The 17675-nt window shown below is 52.3% G+C and overlaps 2 protein-coding genes across 2 annotated transcripts; both read right to left on the bottom strand.

The window, feature by feature from the left end:
* Positions 1-8468: 8468 nt before the first annotated feature.
* Positions 8469-10142, bottom strand: LOC113252265 (metallothionein-1). Its single transcript, XM_026494799.4, has 3 exons — positions 10020-10142; positions 9372-9437; positions 8469-8706 (listed from the first exon to the last, which is right to left on the bottom strand). The coding sequence occupies exons 1-3, from the start codon at positions 10045-10047 to the stop codon at positions 8615-8617; spliced, it is 186 nt and encodes a 61-aa protein (XP_026350584.1). The 5' UTR covers positions 10048-10142; the 3' UTR covers positions 8469-8614.
* Positions 10143-14016: 3874 nt separating this feature from the next.
* LOC125283289 (metallothionein-1) lies at positions 14017-15619 on the bottom strand. The gene is made up of 3 exons (XM_048223742.2): positions 15502-15619; positions 14871-14936; positions 14017-14256 (listed from the first exon to the last, which is right to left on the bottom strand). The coding sequence occupies exons 1-3, from the start codon at positions 15527-15529 to the stop codon at positions 14165-14167; spliced, it is 186 nt and encodes a 61-aa protein (XP_048079699.1). The 5' UTR covers positions 15530-15619; the 3' UTR covers positions 14017-14164.
* Between the last annotated feature and the right edge of the window lie 2056 nt (positions 15620-17675).

The following is a 17675-nucleotide window of genomic DNA, read 5'->3' as shown; positions in this document are numbered from 1 at the left end:
ACGCTACTCGTAATGGAACGGTTATGCATTTTAGGTCCGATTTGCATTATCAACATTAACTGCATCACTTTGTAGTCTAGACGATCAACAAATAATCGATCAAGCCTTGGTTTTCAGTGTTTGCCAGTTTAGGCCATGTAAACACTGCCCAATGTCTCGTCACCCATGTGATGTCACGGAACCCAGAGCTGGGAAGAGAGACACGGTCATCCGCCGTTGCATATGATTTTCACCAACCAGATACAATAGATATAAAAGATTCCGAGAATATAGACCAAGGGTTAGTCTGTTACGGCCAGTGAGTCAAATTGAACCAAAGCTTGTCTTTGAGAGGCCTAAGAGTGATTCTGCATTTTTAAAAGGTTGTTTTTTAAAAAAAGGACAAAAAGAAGAAGAAAAAGAAAAAGAAGGGTACCCAACAGAAACCATGTGTGGCTCTCATCTTACTCGTTAATGAGAACAACAACAACAAAAGAACCTGCATTCATATTGGAACTATATTTACTCATCAATTGCAAATCATCCTATGGTGGCAGATACAAGTGTTCAGCAAAAGCCGATGAGAGCACTCTGAAAATCCACAGACAATATGGGCACTGCAGAGTGTTAAGGAGTACTGCATATTTCATTATTTTTTCTAAACTGTGTACTACACATTCTTTATATCATTAAAATGTATAATAAATGTATGTAGTCATGTGTACGAACGCCTCTTCCCCCCTGGAGAACTGGTCATGAAACATTTACCGGTATTTTCCTGAAGTTGTAGCATTTCGCGATGGGAAGGTTTAGCATGCTGAAGATGTCTGCTCTCGCTCTTTCTCTGCCATGTGAGGACACAGCAAGAAGCCAGCTGTCTGCAAGCCAGGACGCAGGCTCTCACCAGAACCCGATCACGTTGGCACCATGATCTCAAACTTCTGGCCTCCAGAACTGGGAGAAAATTAATTTCTGCTGTTTGAGGGCGGGAAAAATCTGTTTCCCCAAACTATCTGTAGGTTCAAAGCAATTCTGATCAGAACCCACAGGAATTTTTCCATAGAACTATAATAAGGTGATTCTAAAATGTATATGGAAGAGCGAAGAGCCAGGGATAGCCAGGATATTTCTGAAGAACAGCAGGGGCTTGGAAATAGAGGCATGGGGAGACGTCAGGTCTTATTATAAAGTTTTAGAAAAGAGGGTCGCCTGACTGGTTCCGTCAGAAGAGCATGCAACTCTTTGATCTTGGGGTTGTCAGTTCAAGCCCCATGTTGGGTGTAGAGATTACTTAAAAATAAAATCTTTTGGGGGCCCCTGCGTGGCTCAGTCGGTCAAGCGTCTGCCTTCAGCTCAGGTCATGATTCCAGGGTCCTGGGATAGAGCCCCACATCGCTTCTCCCTCTCCCTCTGTCTGCCACTCCCCCTGCTTGTGCTCTGTCAAATAAATAAATAAAATCTTTAAAGAGAGAGAGAGAGCTCAGAAACAGATCCACGCATTTATGGAACTTTGGTACATAACGAAAGTGGCAAGTCAGGTCAGTGGGGAAAAGAAGGAACATGCAATAGACGGACCTGATTACTCACCAGGAAAAAGATGAAATTGGATCCTTGTCTCAGCACTATATACAGAAATCCTATTCCAGATGGATGAAGGACTTCAATTTAAAAACAAAACTTTAGAAGATATATTTTAGATATTTTTAGGTATTCAAATATCTTTTAGACTTCACAGTAGCAAAAGATTTCCTAAACGAGCCACAAAAGAACTGATTATATAATAAAATTTGATAAGTTAAACTAAAAGGAAGAACATTTGCCCATCAAAAGACTCAGACAAAAGATGAATTTTTCAAGAGTGTATAATGAACACCTGTAACATAATAAGGATACAAATAACCCATGGAAAAACGGGCACAAATGGGAAGTAATGAAATGATTAAAAAAGAAGAAGAAGAAGGAGAAAACCCACCATGATAGGGGTATGTCAAAAGGACCCAGGAGCCAACTAAAAGAACTGTCAGTGGCCAGGCTGGAAGAATTTGAGCAACAAAATAAATAAAGTGGTATTGAATTATAAACCAAAGTATAAAATAAATAAATAAATAAATAATATATATATATATATATATATATATATATATATATATAAATATCCATGAACCCATGTGATATAAACCAGTCATTGAACAAACAAATAAGTAGAAAAGATACAAATCTCCTGTGTGGAATTCCAAATAATGTATGTAGATACTTGCCCTCAAGGAGCATAACTTCCCATTCCTAAGTGTGGAAGAACAAAGTGACTTCTTTCTAAGAGGGAAGCACAGACGGAGGCAAAGAAGAATAACCTTACTGTGGAGACACCTGACAAATACTATACCTTGGCCAGGTGGTCAGTGTCAACACCGACAGTGGTTAAGTCTAAGGACGCTCGCTGATTAGACGCAATGTGGTATCTTCCCTGGAACAGAAAAAGGAACTTAGGTAAAAATTAAGGAAATCTGAATAAAGTATGGACTTCAGCTTTTTTTTTTAAATGAGCACAAGATATAGACACGCATTTTTCAGAAAAAAAAAAAAACATATATGGCAACAAACAGAGGCAGAGATGTCTCACATCAGCGGTGATCAAGAAAATGCAAATTCAAGTCACAGTGAGGAATCCTTTCGCCCCCATTTCATTGGCAGAAATTTAAAAATCCAAGTGAGGATGTGCACCCTTGGAGAGACTCTATTACGACCCTGGGGGTCCTTGTGAGGACTTGGTACACAGAGCGAGACGGAGACCAATGTTGGGTTTTGAGCAGAAGACCCCTCTGGCTGCCGGGCTGAGAACAGATGGCAGGGGGTCAAGGCGGACGGCGGGAGATCAGGTAGGAGCCCAGGGCGAGAGCAGATGGCAGCTCGGACAGAGCGGCTGCAGTGAAGGTGGCAACAGGAGGTGGGAGTCTACTCGATGCCCTACCGTCTTCTGTCACCGTGTGAATGTATTTGTGTACTGGACTCTGCCCGCACACCCCTAGAGGGCAAAGCATGTCTAACTCATCATTACTGATCAGTCCTTGCCACTGGCCCAGCACAGCGGAAGTACCCAGGAGTGAGTAAACGAACAGCTGCAGTCGCACTGTTTCTTTGCCCCCTAACCCTCTAGGGCTCCCTATTATCCGGGACATGATCGAACAAGGCTCTTTTCCCAAGCCTTTTCTTACACTGTTCCCTCCTCCAGGAGAGGCGAGGGCCCACACTGAGTTGGGCACGCTGAAAGGGGAGTCAGGCGTGCTAAGTGCCCTGCGCGCATTCCCTCTTTGGGCACGTTCCCTCCTCCAAGGGAGTTTGCCTTGGGGATTGGTCTTGTTTTTCCATCTGTACCGGGGACCCAGCACCGTGTGACCCATAGGGACATGAGAAGCCTCATCTGACTGGTACAAACTTTGAATCCCTGCCAGGAAAGTAATTTTCCCAGGCCTGAAAGCGGCAGGCCCCGAGGACAGGAAATGCCTACTGCCCAAAGAAAACCTCACCCATGGGCGTGTGTTACAGGCCCAGGCAAGAAGGAACGTGGGCCAGGATGCGAGCTGATATCAGGCCCCTGGACTTGTTCTGCCCTCGGTCTCAGGACCTGGGGGTCTGGTGAGGCTCATCTTGGGAACTGTGGTCCTATGATGCCACAGAGGAAGCCTCCTTGCCCCACCAACATCTTCCCCAGACTCCCCCCACCTTTTTTTTTAAACTCCAAACCCAGACTCCTTAATAGAATTAAGCAAGCATTATTCACTGGAATGATAGAAGGTTGGGGCGAGGGGAGGGGTGGGTGGCACCAAGGGACCAGGCTTGGAAAGAGGGAGGAACGAAGGAAATGCCATAGGGTTGGGACACAGAATCCACAGGCCTGGTCTCAGGGCCCAAAGAATCTGGTCAGGGCACGTGCCTGTGAGGAATGTCCTCGGAACGTATTTTAGCCCATGTCTGAGTTCCAAAGGGGAACATCTGATTGGCTGGGCTCCTTGGAGACCAAGGGTCTGAACTTCTAGCTTTTTTAACTAGACTCCTGAATCTCCCCAACCCCCCATCTCCAGGGCTGGACAGAGGAGGCTCACCAGACAGCCACACTTGACCAGTGCCCATTACAAACCTGAATGCACCCCCAGACAAAATGCCTTCCCGGTGGAGGGTATAGCTTAGCTTTGCTTGGGGGGCGGGTAGGACATGGGAAGTGTCTTGGGGAGATAGCGGAGTCCAGTGGTTTGCATATGGCAGCACCCCCACCCTCAGCAATGGCAATGATGTGTCAGGCATGCCAGAGTGGTGGTGATGGGGCCCAGATCCCATTCCCCGGTTTGCTAGGAAACCTCTGGAATCCCCTGGGGGCTAGTCCACCACATCCCCCAAGCCTCAGTGACCAACACCAGCTCTCCAGCCATGCCTCAGCCTCCTCCCTTGATGGCTCCCTCGACGGCCTAAGAATCGCTGAGCCTGTGCAGGCAACGGCAGAGGCCAGGAAGGATCTCTGATGCCAGAGAAGTCCCCGCTGCTGGCTGTGAGGCAAAAACCAGCCAACTTTTACAGCACACCCCAACCTCCCCGCCCCTGCTAGATACAAGGGTCCACAGAGGGAGGAAGGCCAGCATGGAGGGAGGAAGGGGCCAGCAAGGATCTGGGTGTGGTGGTGGGATGTGGTGGAAGAGTGGGGGGAGCCTCAGTCGACTTCAGGGCTTTGCCTCCAGGGCGGGAGGTGGTGTGGGCCTTTAGCCAGCCAGGAGTGGCCTCAGGGATCACTCTGGAAGGGTGGTTCAGTGGATATCATGATGCCATAGGTGGGGCCAGGTGAGAGTCCCACGGGGACACAGGTTTGGGATTCAGTTTCTCCTCCACCCTCCTCCCCACCCGGCTCTGAGCAGACTTGTTTGCCCACACCTGCAGGCGGGCATTCTGAGGGACCTCCCATGCCCCACCCCCATGCCTCCTTCCCACCACGGGGCTTCTACCATCATCCTTGACCGCCTCCCTCCTTCCCTCTGGCGCCTGGAGCTGAATTCATCCTCTGATTAGTGAGATGCTCCCGGGGTGCAAGGAAGAGACACGGCTTTTGTTGACGGCGGCACACCCCACTTGCAGGATGTGCTGAGTATTTCCCCGATCCCCTGTCCACCCTCCCCTCCGTGAACCAGGCCGAGGGTGGGGACCCAACAGCATCTGGTCGGGAAGGGCAGGAGGTCACCGAATGTGTTCCCCAGGCTCCCCTGCAAGGTTGGATGTTACCTGAAGCTCACAGCTCTTGCTGGGGCCTCCTCTCCGCCAGCTGCAGCTGCTCTCTGCCCAGGACAGCCCCTTCCCCTGGCTCTTCAGGCGTAGGCCTGCTGATGTCTCCTCTGCTTCACATCTCTTGTTCAGTGTTCTATGAATTCTTCCAACTCCTTGCTTTAAAAAAAAAAAAAAAAAAAAAATCCCTTTATTAAACTGTCCAGAATGGCTCACTGGTTTCTGGCCTGGAACTTACTGGCATCTTACCCACATAGTCAGTCTGGGTGTCTGCATGATCCCGCCTCCCACTAGGGAATCCAAAGATGCTTCCTCCCCACCCCCAGCCAGCTGGGATCTTCGGGTCTGCGGCTAGAGGTGAAGAGCTTAGTGGACAGTCAAGAATGCATTTGCAAGAGCTGTGGCCAGTGGCAGCGACGGGGGTGTCCGATGGCATCAGAAGCAGTAATGACAGTTGTGACAACTGTGAGAGCCCTGCCAGGCCAGTCCTGGGACAGGCCCTGCTGCTTGCCTCCCCGAAACACGAGGGTTCCTGCCCGCTTTCTGGGCCTAGTTCTCTATCCCCTCTGATCAGTTCCAAGGTGCCCTTTATCCTTTCAATGGGTTTTTTTTTTTGTTTTTTTTACCTGATTTTGGCTAGAGTCCATTTCTCTTGATGTCATTGAAGGGTTCACTTTGAGAATTCATTCACCCTGGGACTCTTCCCAGAGGTGTTCAGCGTCCCGGTCCCTAGAAGACTGAGACGAACGGCAGTTATAGAAAACAAATCCATAGGGGCGCTTGGGTGGCTCAGTCAGTTGAGCCTCCAACTCTTGATTTCGGCTCAGGTCATGATCTCAGGGTTGTGAGATCAAGCCCCACATCCGGCTCCACGCTCAGCTAGGAGTCTGCTTGAGATTCTCTTCCTCTCCCTCTGCCCGTCCCTCCTGCTCATGCCCTCTCTCTAAAATAAAATAAAAAATAAATAAATAAAACCTTAAAAAAAACAACAACAAATCTGTAGCTTAGTCAATCATCTTCATGGTTACCATTTGGGTGGATTCTTTATTGTTCCCACGACCTAGCTCAAGTTACAGCATGAGCTCTGGTTACCTTTTGTCCCTGCCACCGTACCTTGAATTTCTGCTGCTCTGGGGAGAGGGTCTGATTGGTTCATTGAATACGAAGCTTTGGTCAGGGGTGTCATGCCAGCCTCCTGTTTCCCCTGGGAGAGTTAACCCTCTACTTGTCCAGCCTATCCACCAATTCTCCAATTAGTTCTGGCCCCAAAGTGCCCATATGAATGAATGAATGAATGAATGAATGAATGAATGAATGAAGGCATGAATGAGTGAATAGGGTTTTCTCTCAACCACCCGATAGACTGAATCACACCGACACCAGCGTCGCAGCTGCATCTTGAACTGATAAATAAACGCTCCCTGAGTTCACCAGGGACTTGAATAAGCTTTCCTCCAGCAAAAAGATTGGGTCTTATTTCCGTAGTACCTTCCTCTGTGCCCAGCACAGCGGTTTCCCTACAGTAGGGGTACAATAAGTGCTCTTGGAATCCAGGAGAGAGCACGTCCGATCACCTGATTGTCAGCACGCCTGGCCCAGAGGGAAGTAGCACTTCCTTTCGGAGCCCTTCTTTTGAGCAGCGACTGTGTCGGCCACCTGAACCTCCCAACCCTGTGGGTAGCCGCCATTACTGCCCCCACTTGACAGATGAGAACTACGAGGCACCAACAGGCCACGTGACTTGCCGAAGTGGCAGAGCTACGGGTCTGGCCGGGCAGCCTGGCCCCAGGGTGGCCATGCTTAACTGCTTGACAAGCTCATCAAGATAAGAACTTCTGGAATTAAGTCAGGTGTTCTGATGCAGTCACATCAATGTTTTAAAAAGCCTATTGTAAGTGAATCTCTCCAACTGAGGCCAGAATGGTCACACCCGACCCACCCCTTGGGGAGCTGGGGCTCGGGGCTGAGGCGAGGATGCCACTTCACACATGACTTCAACAATAAAGAGCTGCAAGCTGGATCTCGGTGTTTGTCAGGCCGGATGAAAACATGCTGTACCCTTCCACGGAGAGGACTGGCAGCTGAGGTCCCAACAGCGGAGTTGTGAAACCTCTGGACGCCCTTGGGACTGTGGCACCAGGACTTCCAGACCAAACAGCGCGACAGCATACCACACTCCTCACCAGGAGCCACGAGGTCTGTGCCAGGCTCTCCCCAGGAAACGGTGGCGGGGACACCAGTCCAGCCACACCGGGGTGATGTTTCTGTAATATGAGCCCCCAAGGGGGGCTGGTCACCCTTTCAGCCTGATTTAGTCTCTACAAAAACATTCCCCACAGCCTGCCTGCCACTCCCTCCACAGACTGACAACCGGGTACCTCCAGGTTCCCTAGGCCCCCAGTTCAGGCAGTCTTATGTTGGAGTTGGCTTCAAATTCCAACCAGGATGGAAAGATTTCCTGGCAGACGCTCATTTCATTTCACCAAGTGCCCCACGTGACCGCCTCGGTGGATTGTAACCCTTGGGTACTTACTAAAACCCAGGTTCCCTGGGCCACCTTACCCTTAGAGGAAATCAGAATGGGGGCTGGGAAGGGGAACATGGGACCGTGGTGTGGCACTCTCATCTGATTCCGAGAGCAACCAGGTAGCAAGTCAGGCAGATGGTAAGACACACGGTCTCTGCTCTCTTCTCTCCAAAGTGACCTTCGAACATCCCCTCACACACTTGCCAGACATGCTGACCCGCCCCTGACCCCATCAGGGTCTTTCCAGTTGTCCCCTCTGAGAGGGATGCAGCTCTCCGTGCGAGGTCTCACTTGGGCTCACCCAACAGCATTCTGTCACAGCCACTGTGATTTTTCCATTCAGTAATGATCTCTCCCCAGCAATCTGGAAGCACCATGTGACCTCAACACTGACAACCCAATGCCTACGTATACAGCAGACGCACCATAGGTGGCTACTGAGTGAATATACGCAGTGACACAGATACAAAGGGTAGGGATGGACGGGGACTCTCTAGGTAGCGGGGGAAACCCTGTCACAGCTAAGTCAAGAAGAGTCAAAAAACCAAGAGCTCAAGGAGGCGGACCAGGCCAGACCACAGGAACCTCGCCCCACCTCCACTTCCCATGGCCACCCCACCTCTAACCTCCCCTGAACCAGTTTCCCCTCCAGCCCAACCAGAACAAGTCCCATCTTCCCAACACACCACCAGATCTTGGAGCCAGAAGAGTCTGATGAATTTATTGTCATTCAAAGATTTCAAAAAAACGGGAATGTAGCAACTGGGTCAGGGTAGCATGGAAAAGTAAAAAACTGCAGGTTTGTTCACGTGGCTCTATTTACACCGGGAACAGGCCTCCCCCGCGTCACGCACAGCAGCTGCACTTGTCCGATGCCTCCTTGCAGATGCAGCCCTGGGCACACTTGGCACAGCCCGCGGGGCAGCACGAGCAGCAGCCTGGGCGAGAAAGGCCGGACGGTCAGAGCACACAGGGCCAGGGACCCCCTTCCCAAGGGCAGGCCCAGTACAGACCCTGCCCCCAGACCCAGGGGACCCTGGCTTGAGGATGGCATGCTCTGTCCCTAGAAACTGGGTCCTACCGACTAGGAAAAGGCTGCCCTGCCCCCATCCGATTCCAAGACAGGGCAGAATGCCTGGAGACACAGTGACAGGGCCTCCAGTGACAATGGAGGCTGGTCCCTTGCCCCCCAGAGCCACATATCTTGATGGAAAGTCCTCAACATCACAGAGGGGGTGCCCCTGCCTAGCAGCTCCCAGGAGGGCCACGGGAGCTCTGGGCTGTCCCCACATGAAAGGGCTACAGCAGGTCAGAGAAAGCCCACACGGTCCCCAAGCTCATGTACACCAAGCGTTCGGGACACTGGAGGGCTCAGAAGGCAGAAGCGGGAGACCCAGACCCGGACCTCAGTCTTCCTGTTCTAGGATGAGGTTGGGACTCAAATCATCTACACGCCATTTCAGCTCCAATGCTGAGTCAGGGGCTCAGGGCAGGAGATGCAGAGATGCTGGGTCACTGGCCTGCTCCCGCCTGCTGAGCTCGGGGCTCCCCCCTCCCATCCAGCCCAGTCCCCACGCCCCACAGAACACCCCACCACACTCACTCTTCTTGCAAGAGGTGCACTTGCACTCCTTGCATTTGCAGGAGCCGGCGCACGTGCAGGAGCCACCTGCAAGGGAGAGAAGGGGGCGTCAGAAGAGCCATGTGGGAGCCACAGCAGTCGGGCTGTAATATGAGCCCCCTCCCTCCGGCGGCCGGTCAGCGCCCAGCCCTGGCAGCTCCTCTTTCACCCAGGGCAGGTCATTAGGGAAGCCCCACTTTCTCTCTTCTGCTGCTAGGAAAGCTTAGGTCCCTTCCAGATGACTCCGCAAGGAAGATCCCAAGCTCCAGACTCAGCCCATGCAGGCTGGGGCTGGGGGTCAGGGCCGTAGGTTTTCAACGCTGAGACGGCATCTCCCCAGCTGCCATCAAGGCCTGGCAGCTCCAAGGCCTGGACACACCACGGGGTCCCAGACCAGCAGTCCCCGACCCACAGGGGACCTCGACGTGACCGCAGTAACCTCAACTCTAAACTCGAGACAAAGGGAAAACGGAAATGCTCTCTGGAGCTTGACGAGGACCCAGGCACAGCACGTGCGGAGTCTACTTCAGTTCAGGGGCAGCCCCTAACACCCGCCCTTCTAACCCCGAGAAAACGCGGTCAAGGCCGGGAAAACGTGCCCCCTAAGTCTCAGAGCCGGGGGTCTCTTACCGGTGGAGCAGGAGCAGTTGGGATCCATTTCGAGTTAAATCGAGGTGAGGACAAGGTCCAAAGCAGGAAACAGAATACGACACAGCACCGGGCAGAAAGCGTGCTGGAGCGCGGACGCCGCGGGCTGACTTTATAGGCGGAGCGGGCGGCCCGGGCGCAAAGGCCCCGCCCCCGTCCTTGCACCCGCCCCGCGGAGAGCGCGCGGCCCGCCGTGGCCTTGGCCGCGCTGTGTGCACCGCGCCGGGCCGGGCGCACGAGTCCCCGAGGGCTGCTGGGCTCACTGCGCACCGCGCAGTGTCCCAGCCCCCCTGCCCGCCCTCTGTCGGTCTCCCCGAGGTCGGCAGCCTCCCCTGTTCCCGCGTGTGTTCCGGGAACCCAGTGCCTGGGTCCTGGCCGCCTTCCCCACCCCCGGCCCCGTGCACTTGTCCCCGGGGTCGCCGTTTCCCGCAGCCCGTGTGCAACCTCGGCCTCTGCCTCAGGACCCGGGCCTGGGGTTAGGGTGGGTGTGCAGAGCGACCTGAGAGAGTTGTGTGCAGAGGACGGGCGGTGGATGTGACCTTTGCCTGCCCTGGCCCGTCTTCTCCGTGTGCCCACATGGGCCTGGGCTTTCAGGCCCTTTAATGCTGTGTGGCGGACATAGACCGCTGCCTCTTTCGGTTCTGCACCGCCGAACGGATATATGGGCGCGATTGCGCCGGACTTCTTTGCGTTAAAACTAGTGCTCCCCACAGCCCCCGGGGTACCCCCTCCCGGCTGTTCCCAGAGGGTGAGATGGGTATCTCTCAAAGGTGATAGGGAGACCCGGCCGTAAATAACAAAGTAGGAAAGCGGTTATTTCCCTTCCACATTCCAAGAATTACGTAGCATTTAGTGACCTCCTCCTCTGCTCCTGGCCAGGCGTTGCTTGTACAGGTCCCAATCTTGGGCCCTCAGCCGCAGCTCTTGTAGACAGCAGGGCGCTGAGCTCAGGCTTCGGGTTCCCTTCCCTTCCTTCTCCCCACCAAGGCAGAAGGGATGTGTGGGCACGTTTGTCCTGGTGCTCCTTTGCCTACACTTTCTAGGGGCTCTCCTCAGCCCTGCCCATTCACCCCACTCAGGGTGGAGGGTCCCAAGGTATGGGATGACCCCCCCGCCCCCCCCCCCCCCCGCAGAGAAGGGATCCTTTTAGATTATAGGCAGACCTGGCATCATGTAACAAAGCAAGACAAGCGGTTCTGTCCCTTTCAGTATTCCAGAGAACTACAGTGTGTAGTCTTATCACTTGTAGTGCGTATCACTTGGCTCTTTGGACCCCAACAGCAATCCTAAAGGGGACATTAGTTATGAGCCAGTTTCCCAAAGGCAGAAGTGGATGCAGAGCAGGAGTTTAAGGTAGCTAACCTAGGGTCACAGTGGTAGGGAGCGGTGCCCTGGATCTGCTTCCCGGCCACTCCCGGAGGGAAAGAAAGTAGATGATAACACTTCCCTTCAGCCCAGAGGTGTGTCTTCAGCACCTGCCTACTGTCTCAAGCTCAATCCTGGGAGTGACAAAGTGATACAAAAGGAATATATATATATATATATATATTTCTATGTCTGGAAGTAAAGTCTCGTTTTCAGGAGTGGTAAAGAGTTTGCTTTTCATATAAACATATTTCAGGAAATATGAATTGTTCAAAAGAAAATTTAAGTAAAATACTGGTGCACAGAACAGCAGAAACGGCAGGCATCCTTCTGTGTCTATTAGGAGGACACAGGCTGTCTTGGTCATGGCTTTATATCCCTAATGCAGATCCTTCTTTCGTGGGAAGAGAGGAAAACTCTCTCTGGGCAACTGGTCACATGCTCTTTGGGTGGATAAGGACAATACAGGACATGCAGCTAAGCCCACCAGGCTGGGCTCATTTGTCTGGAAGTAGGAAATATCATCAAAGCTATGAATGCTATTAATAAAATAAGAGCTAATGTGAATTACTCACTGTGTACAGGCATCATTCTAATTTCTTTGCATTACTTCTAAGATTTAATTAATTTAATTTAATCTTGCATCATTTCATTCTAAGAGCCACACCCTATTATTTTTCCCTTTTTATAGTGCAGGAGACTGAGCCACGGAGAGGTTTATGTCATGCAGCTGTGACACGGGTGGGATTTGCACTCACAAGGGCTGACTGCGGCATCATGGCCTCACCCACCACCACCCTGCACCATGACTTCACGTGGACGATGAGGACACTGAACGCCTGGCACAGTGGCAGCGTGGGAAGGTCCTCTGCATAGCTCTGTGACCTCTCTGGGCTTTGGTTTCCCATCCTCAAGATAGGGCACAACTAGACTATCTCAAAGGACCCTTCCAGCTCTGAAAAATGACAGGCAGGATTTAGCATCCAGTGTCGTCATGACCAGCCAGTTGTGGCCCGCAGGTGAGATCAGCTGTAGTACACAGGTTCACAACTCTGCCTAGGAGCTGGGTGACCTTGGGCAGGTTGCTTAACCTCTCTGGAAATTGGCACAATCACTTCAGTCCCTGCATGGTCACTCTCTCACTGATTCCTGTACAGATCGAATGACCTAAAGCATGGGAAAGACTCTTGTGTCTTTCCAAATGCAGTGGAAGCCTCCTGTCCTGAGGGGCTGATTGCTGGTTATCCACACTGCCCCCTGTCCCGGTCAGCAAACTTCCAATCCCATCTCTAGCCTCCAACCCGGAGTAATGCTTCCAAACCAACGGGCCTTTCCCTGGAGCTTATTGGGAGCTGGAAGTAGTCTCCCCCCACAAACGTCAGTGTGAATATAGTAGGGACCATAACGGCCACTGTTTATTAGGTCCTAGTTAGAAGCCAGGCCACTATGTCATTTAATTTCCCACATTGCAAAATAATCTCCTTTTTATACGTGAAGCAATGGAGGCTCACCAGGACCAACAACTTGCCTAAGTCGGATGGCCAGAAAGTGGGAAAGCAGGCTGTGAACCCACCAAAGCCCATGCCCTGGACACACAGGGGCTTCTAAAATCCCCTTTTCACACCAGGCACCTGCCGGCAGCGAGCATGGTCCTCACTCTGGACAACATGACTCCCTTTTCCCTTTGATTGAACATCAAGTAGCAATTCCTTCCACAAATAGCCAGGGGGACTAACCGTTGGCCTTGATTACAATTCACTCAGGGCCTCACTCCGAATAACCACCACCACGCCCTGCAAAGCGCAGACTTGGCTGTCCCCCTGCACAGGGAGACATGAACTGCTTCATCTGGAACCAGTTCTCCCGTCCCCTCCCTCTCGCTGGGAAATGGCTGGACACCAGCTCAAACCGATGGATCCCCTGTGGGGATGTTGAGGACAGTGCTGCTCAAGGTGGTCCACACACCTTGTGAATTTCCTAGTGCTCTGTGCACCCTCGGAATAAATGCATACTTTGCGATTTTTCAATTATTTGGTTCCTCATATACTTAACTGAAATTTGTTGAATCAAAACAGGGGTTTGCACATTGTGCCTGTTAAGAATTTTTATTTTGCCAACGTTTAAATCTGTTAGAAAATAAAAATTGGTCCCTCAAGCATTTTAGAAGCCAAGGGGGGAATTGGGAGTCCATCCCCCCAAGTACTTTTTAAGGATTTAAGTAATCTTTACACCTAATGTAGGGCTTGAACTTAGAACCCCGAGATCTAGAGTTGCACACTCCAACTGAGCCAACCAGGAGCCTCTCATCTCAGTATTTTTGAAGCCTAACGTGAGGACCTAAGTTTGGCAGGGAATTGAGAGTAATAGAAATTGGGAAGTTCTAGAACAACACTTCCAAGGAGAATAAAGTGAAACTGTGTCCACCCCATACCCATGTGTCATCCAAATACTTTCATCTTCAGCCAAGAAAGCTGACGGAGTGGTCACCTGACCTGTGTAAGGCAGTTTGTTAAGGGCCAATCCTTGGGTCCAGAACCAGGTCTCTGCACGCCCCACCCCAGCCACGATGGTTTTGCAGTCCCTTTTTTCCAAAGAACACGAATGCAGACATAGCCAGAATAACATCAACAATTTTTATTCTAACTCATGTATTTCATAAAAACAGGAATGTAGCAAACAGGTCAGGGTAGCATGAAAAAATGTTTTGGAACTGCAGGTTTGTACACGTGGCTCTATTTACACCGGGAACAGCTTCCCCCACGTCACGCACAGCAGCTGCACTTGTCCGATGCCTCCTTGCAGATGCAGCCCTGGGCACACTTGGCACAGCCCGCGGGGCAGCACGAGCAGCAGCCTGGGCGAGAAAAGCCAGAGGATCAGAGCACACAGGGCCAGGGACCCCTGCCTAAGCGCAGGCCCAGTACAGGCTAGAAACTGGGTTCTACCCACTTGGAAAAGGCTGCCCCGCCTCCATCTGATTCCAAGACAGGGCAGAATGCCTGGAGACACAGTGACAGGGCCTCCAGTGACAATGGAGGCTGGTCCCTTGCCCCCCAGAGCCACACATCTTGATGGAAAGTCCTCAACATCACAGAGGGGGTGCCCCTGCCTAGCAGCTCCCAGGAGGGCCACGGGAGCTCTGGGCTGTCCCCACATGAAAGGGCTACAGCAGGTCAGAGAAAGCCCACACGGTCCCCAAGCTCATGTACACCAAGTGTTCGGGACACTGGAGGGCTCAGAAGGCAGAAGCGGAAGACCCAGACCCGGGCCTCAGTCTTCCTGTTCTAGGATGAGGTTGGGACTCAAATCATCTACACGCCATTTCAGCTCCAATGCTGCGTCAGGGGCTCAGGGCAGGAGATGCAGAGATGCTGGGTCACTGGCCTGCTCCCGCCTGCTGAGCTCGGGGCTCCCCCCCTCCCATCCAGCCCAGTCCCCACACCCCACAGAACACCCTACCACACTCACTCTTCTTGCAGGAGGTGCACTTGCACTCCTTGCATTTGCAGGAGCCGGCGCACGTGCAGGAGCCACCTGCAAGGGAGAGAAGGGGGCGTCAGAAGAGCCATGTGGGAGCCACAGCAGTCGGGCAACAAGCGCTCCCTCCGGCGTCCGCTCAGCGCCCAGCCCTGGCAGCTCCTCTCTCACCCAGGGCAGGTCATTAGGGAAGCCCCACTTTCTCTCTTCTGCTGCTAGGAAAGCTTAGGTCCCTTCCAGATGACTCCGCAAGGAAGATCCCAAGCTCCAGACTCAGCCCAAGCAGGCTGGGGTTGGGGGTCAGGGCCGTAGGTTTTTGAATCCTGAGAACCCAAGGTCCTCTCCTGCCATCAAGGCCTGGCAGCTCCGAGACCTGGACAGACCACGAGGTCCCAGACCAGCAGTCCCCGACCCACAGGGGACCTCGACGTGACCGCAATACCCTCAACTCTAAAATCAAGCCAAGGGAAGAACGGAAATGCTCTCCGGGGCTTGGCGAGGACCAAGGTACAGCACGTGAGGATACCGGGAAGCTACTTCAGCTGCAGCCCTTAACATGCGTCCCTCTAATCCCGGGCCTAGGAAGGGTGTCCCCTAAAGCTCAGAGCCGGGGATCTCTTACCAGTGGAGCAGGAGCAGTTGGGATCCATTCCGAATTAAATCAAGGCGAGGTCAGAGGTCCAAAGCAGTGAAGAGAATACGACACAGCAGCAGCCAAAAAGCGTGTTGTAGCGCGGACGCCGCGGGCTGACTTTATAGGCGGAGCGGGCGGCCCGGGCGCAAAGGCCCCGCCCCCGTCCTTGCACCCGCCCCGCGGAGAGCGCGCGGCCCGCCGTGGCCTTGGCCGCGCTGTGTGCACCGCGCCGGGCCGGGCGCACGAGTCCCCGAGGGCTGCTGGGCTCACTGCGCACCGCGCGGTGTCCCAGCCCCCCTGCCCGCCCTCTGTCGGTCTCCCCGAGGTCGGCAGCCTCCCCTGTTCCCGCGTGTGTTCCGGGAACCCAGTGCCTGGGTCCTGGCCGCCTTCCCCACCCCCGGCCCCGTGCACTTGTCCCCGGGGTCGCCGTTTCCCGCAGCCCGTGTGCAACCTCGGCCTCTGCCTCAGGACCCGGGCCTGGGGTTAGGGTGGGTGTGCAGAGCGACCTGAGAGAGTTGTGTGCAGAGGACGGGCGGTGGATGTGACCTTTGCCTGCCCTGGCCCGTCTTCTCCGTGTGCCCTCATGGGCCTGGGCTTTCAGGCCCTTTAATGCTGTGTGGCGGACACAGACCGCTGCCTCTTTCGGTTCTGCACCGCCGAACGGATATATGGGCGCGATGGCGCCGGACTTCTTTGCGTTAAAACTAGTGCTCCCCACAGCCCCCGGGGTACCCGCCTCCCGGCTGTTCCCAGAGGGTGAGATGGGTATCTCTCAAAGGTGATAGGGAGACCCGGCCGTAAATAACAAAGTAGGAAAGCGGTTATTTCCATTTCTACATTCTGAGAATTAAGCAGCATTTAGTACGTGCCAGGCCACGTTATATTCACTGTTGATTTGTGTACCCTCACAAAGATCCCAAAAGGGAATTACTATTACTCTGAGCACTTTTTCTTAATGGATAACTACAACACAGAAGTCTTAAGTTACTTAGCCAGGGTCCCACAGTTAGGAAGTTGTACTCTGATGGATCCAGACAGGGTTCTAAGGGAAAGAGAAGGTCCATGATAAGCCTGTCTTTGGCCTGGAGTGTCTACACTTCCCTACTGCTTGAAACCTTTTCAGTAAGAGTAGGCTGCCACATCAACCGCGGGTAGCAAAAAAAGTGATCCGTAAGAGAAATATATATATTTATATATTATATCCTTATATACTAGATATGCGTTTCTGGCTATTTTCTATGTCTAGAATAAGTGATTCTCGTTTTCAGTAAGGATAAACAGTTTACTTTTCATATAAATTCAAGAAAATACGAATCGCTTCAAAGTACAATGTTAAATAAAATATGGTATAGGTGATAAAAGAATTGGCAGGTGTCTTTTGGTGTCTGAAATAAGGCACAGAACATCTTCCTCATGGCTTTCTACCTGTAATGCGGATCACAATTGTGTGGGGGAGATTGAATGATGCTCTCTGGCCCATAAGTCATATTCTTATGTGGTTGATAAAGGGCACACAGGAAACATAACCGGGCATCCCAGCCTGGGCTATTTGTCTGCAGGTAAATAAATACCCCGTATGCTACGCATAATAATAATGAAGAAGTGGCTAATATTTATAGACACTCATCGTGTGCCAAACACTGTTCTAAGTTCTTTACATGTATTAACTCACTCAATCTTTTGAGCCAGATGCCTTTTTTTTGCCCTTTTTAGAGGTGAGGAAGCTAAGCCAGAGAGGTGTATGTCACGTGGCTGTAAGGGACACGGGTGCAATTTGCATTCACACGGGCTGAGGCAGCATCGTGGCATCACGACCATCCTGCACCACGACTTCACGTGAAAGGTGAGGACACTGAATGCCTGGCTCAGAGGCAGCGTGGGAAGAGCACTGAGCTGGCAGTCAGATCCCCTGCGTAGCTCTGTGACCTCTCTGGGCTTCCGTTTCCCATCTCTCAAGCTGGGGCACAACTGGTCCAACTCCAAGGGCTCTTCCACCTTTGAATGGTGAGAAGCAATATTTAGCACGCAGTGCTAAATCATCATCAGCCAGCTGTGGACAGGGCATGAGGCCAGCTGTCTAGGTTCAGACCCCTGACTAGGAGCTGTGTGACCTTAGGCAGGTTGCTTAACCTCTCTGAAGACAGCACAATCACTCTAGCCCC

The sequence above is a fragment of the Ursus arctos genome, unplaced genomic scaffold (assembly GCF_023065955.2).
Source record: "Ursus arctos isolate Adak ecotype North America unplaced genomic scaffold, UrsArc2.0 scaffold_19, whole genome shotgun sequence".
Lineage (NCBI taxonomy): Eukaryota > Metazoa > Chordata > Mammalia > Carnivora > Ursidae > Ursus > Ursus arctos.
This window is presented reverse-complemented; position numbering and strand designations above follow the sequence as displayed.

Bases quoted from the DNA above. Each gene is read 5' to 3' on its own strand.
- LOC113252265 (XM_026494799.4), bottom strand. From the start codon at position 10,047: ATGGATCCCAACTGCTCCTGCTCCACCG. The intron at 9,438-10,019 runs GTAAGAGACCCC...TCTCCCTTGCAG, and splicing joins CAACTGCTCCTGCTCCACCG to GTGGCTCCTGCACGTGCGCC. The intron at 8,707-9,371 runs GTGAGTGTGGTG...TTTCTCGCCCAG, and splicing joins GTGCACCTCTTGCAAGAAGA to GCTGCTGCTCGTGCTGCCCC.
- LOC125283289 (XM_048223742.2), bottom strand. From the start codon at position 15,529: ATGGATCCCAACTGCTCCTGCTCCACTG. The intron at 14,937-15,501 runs GTAAGAGATCCC...TCTCCCTTGCAG, and splicing joins CAACTGCTCCTGCTCCACTG to GTGGCTCCTGCACGTGCGCC. The intron at 14,257-14,870 runs GTGAGTGTGGTA...TTTCTCGCCCAG, and splicing joins GTGCACCTCCTGCAAGAAGA to GCTGCTGCTCGTGCTGCCCC.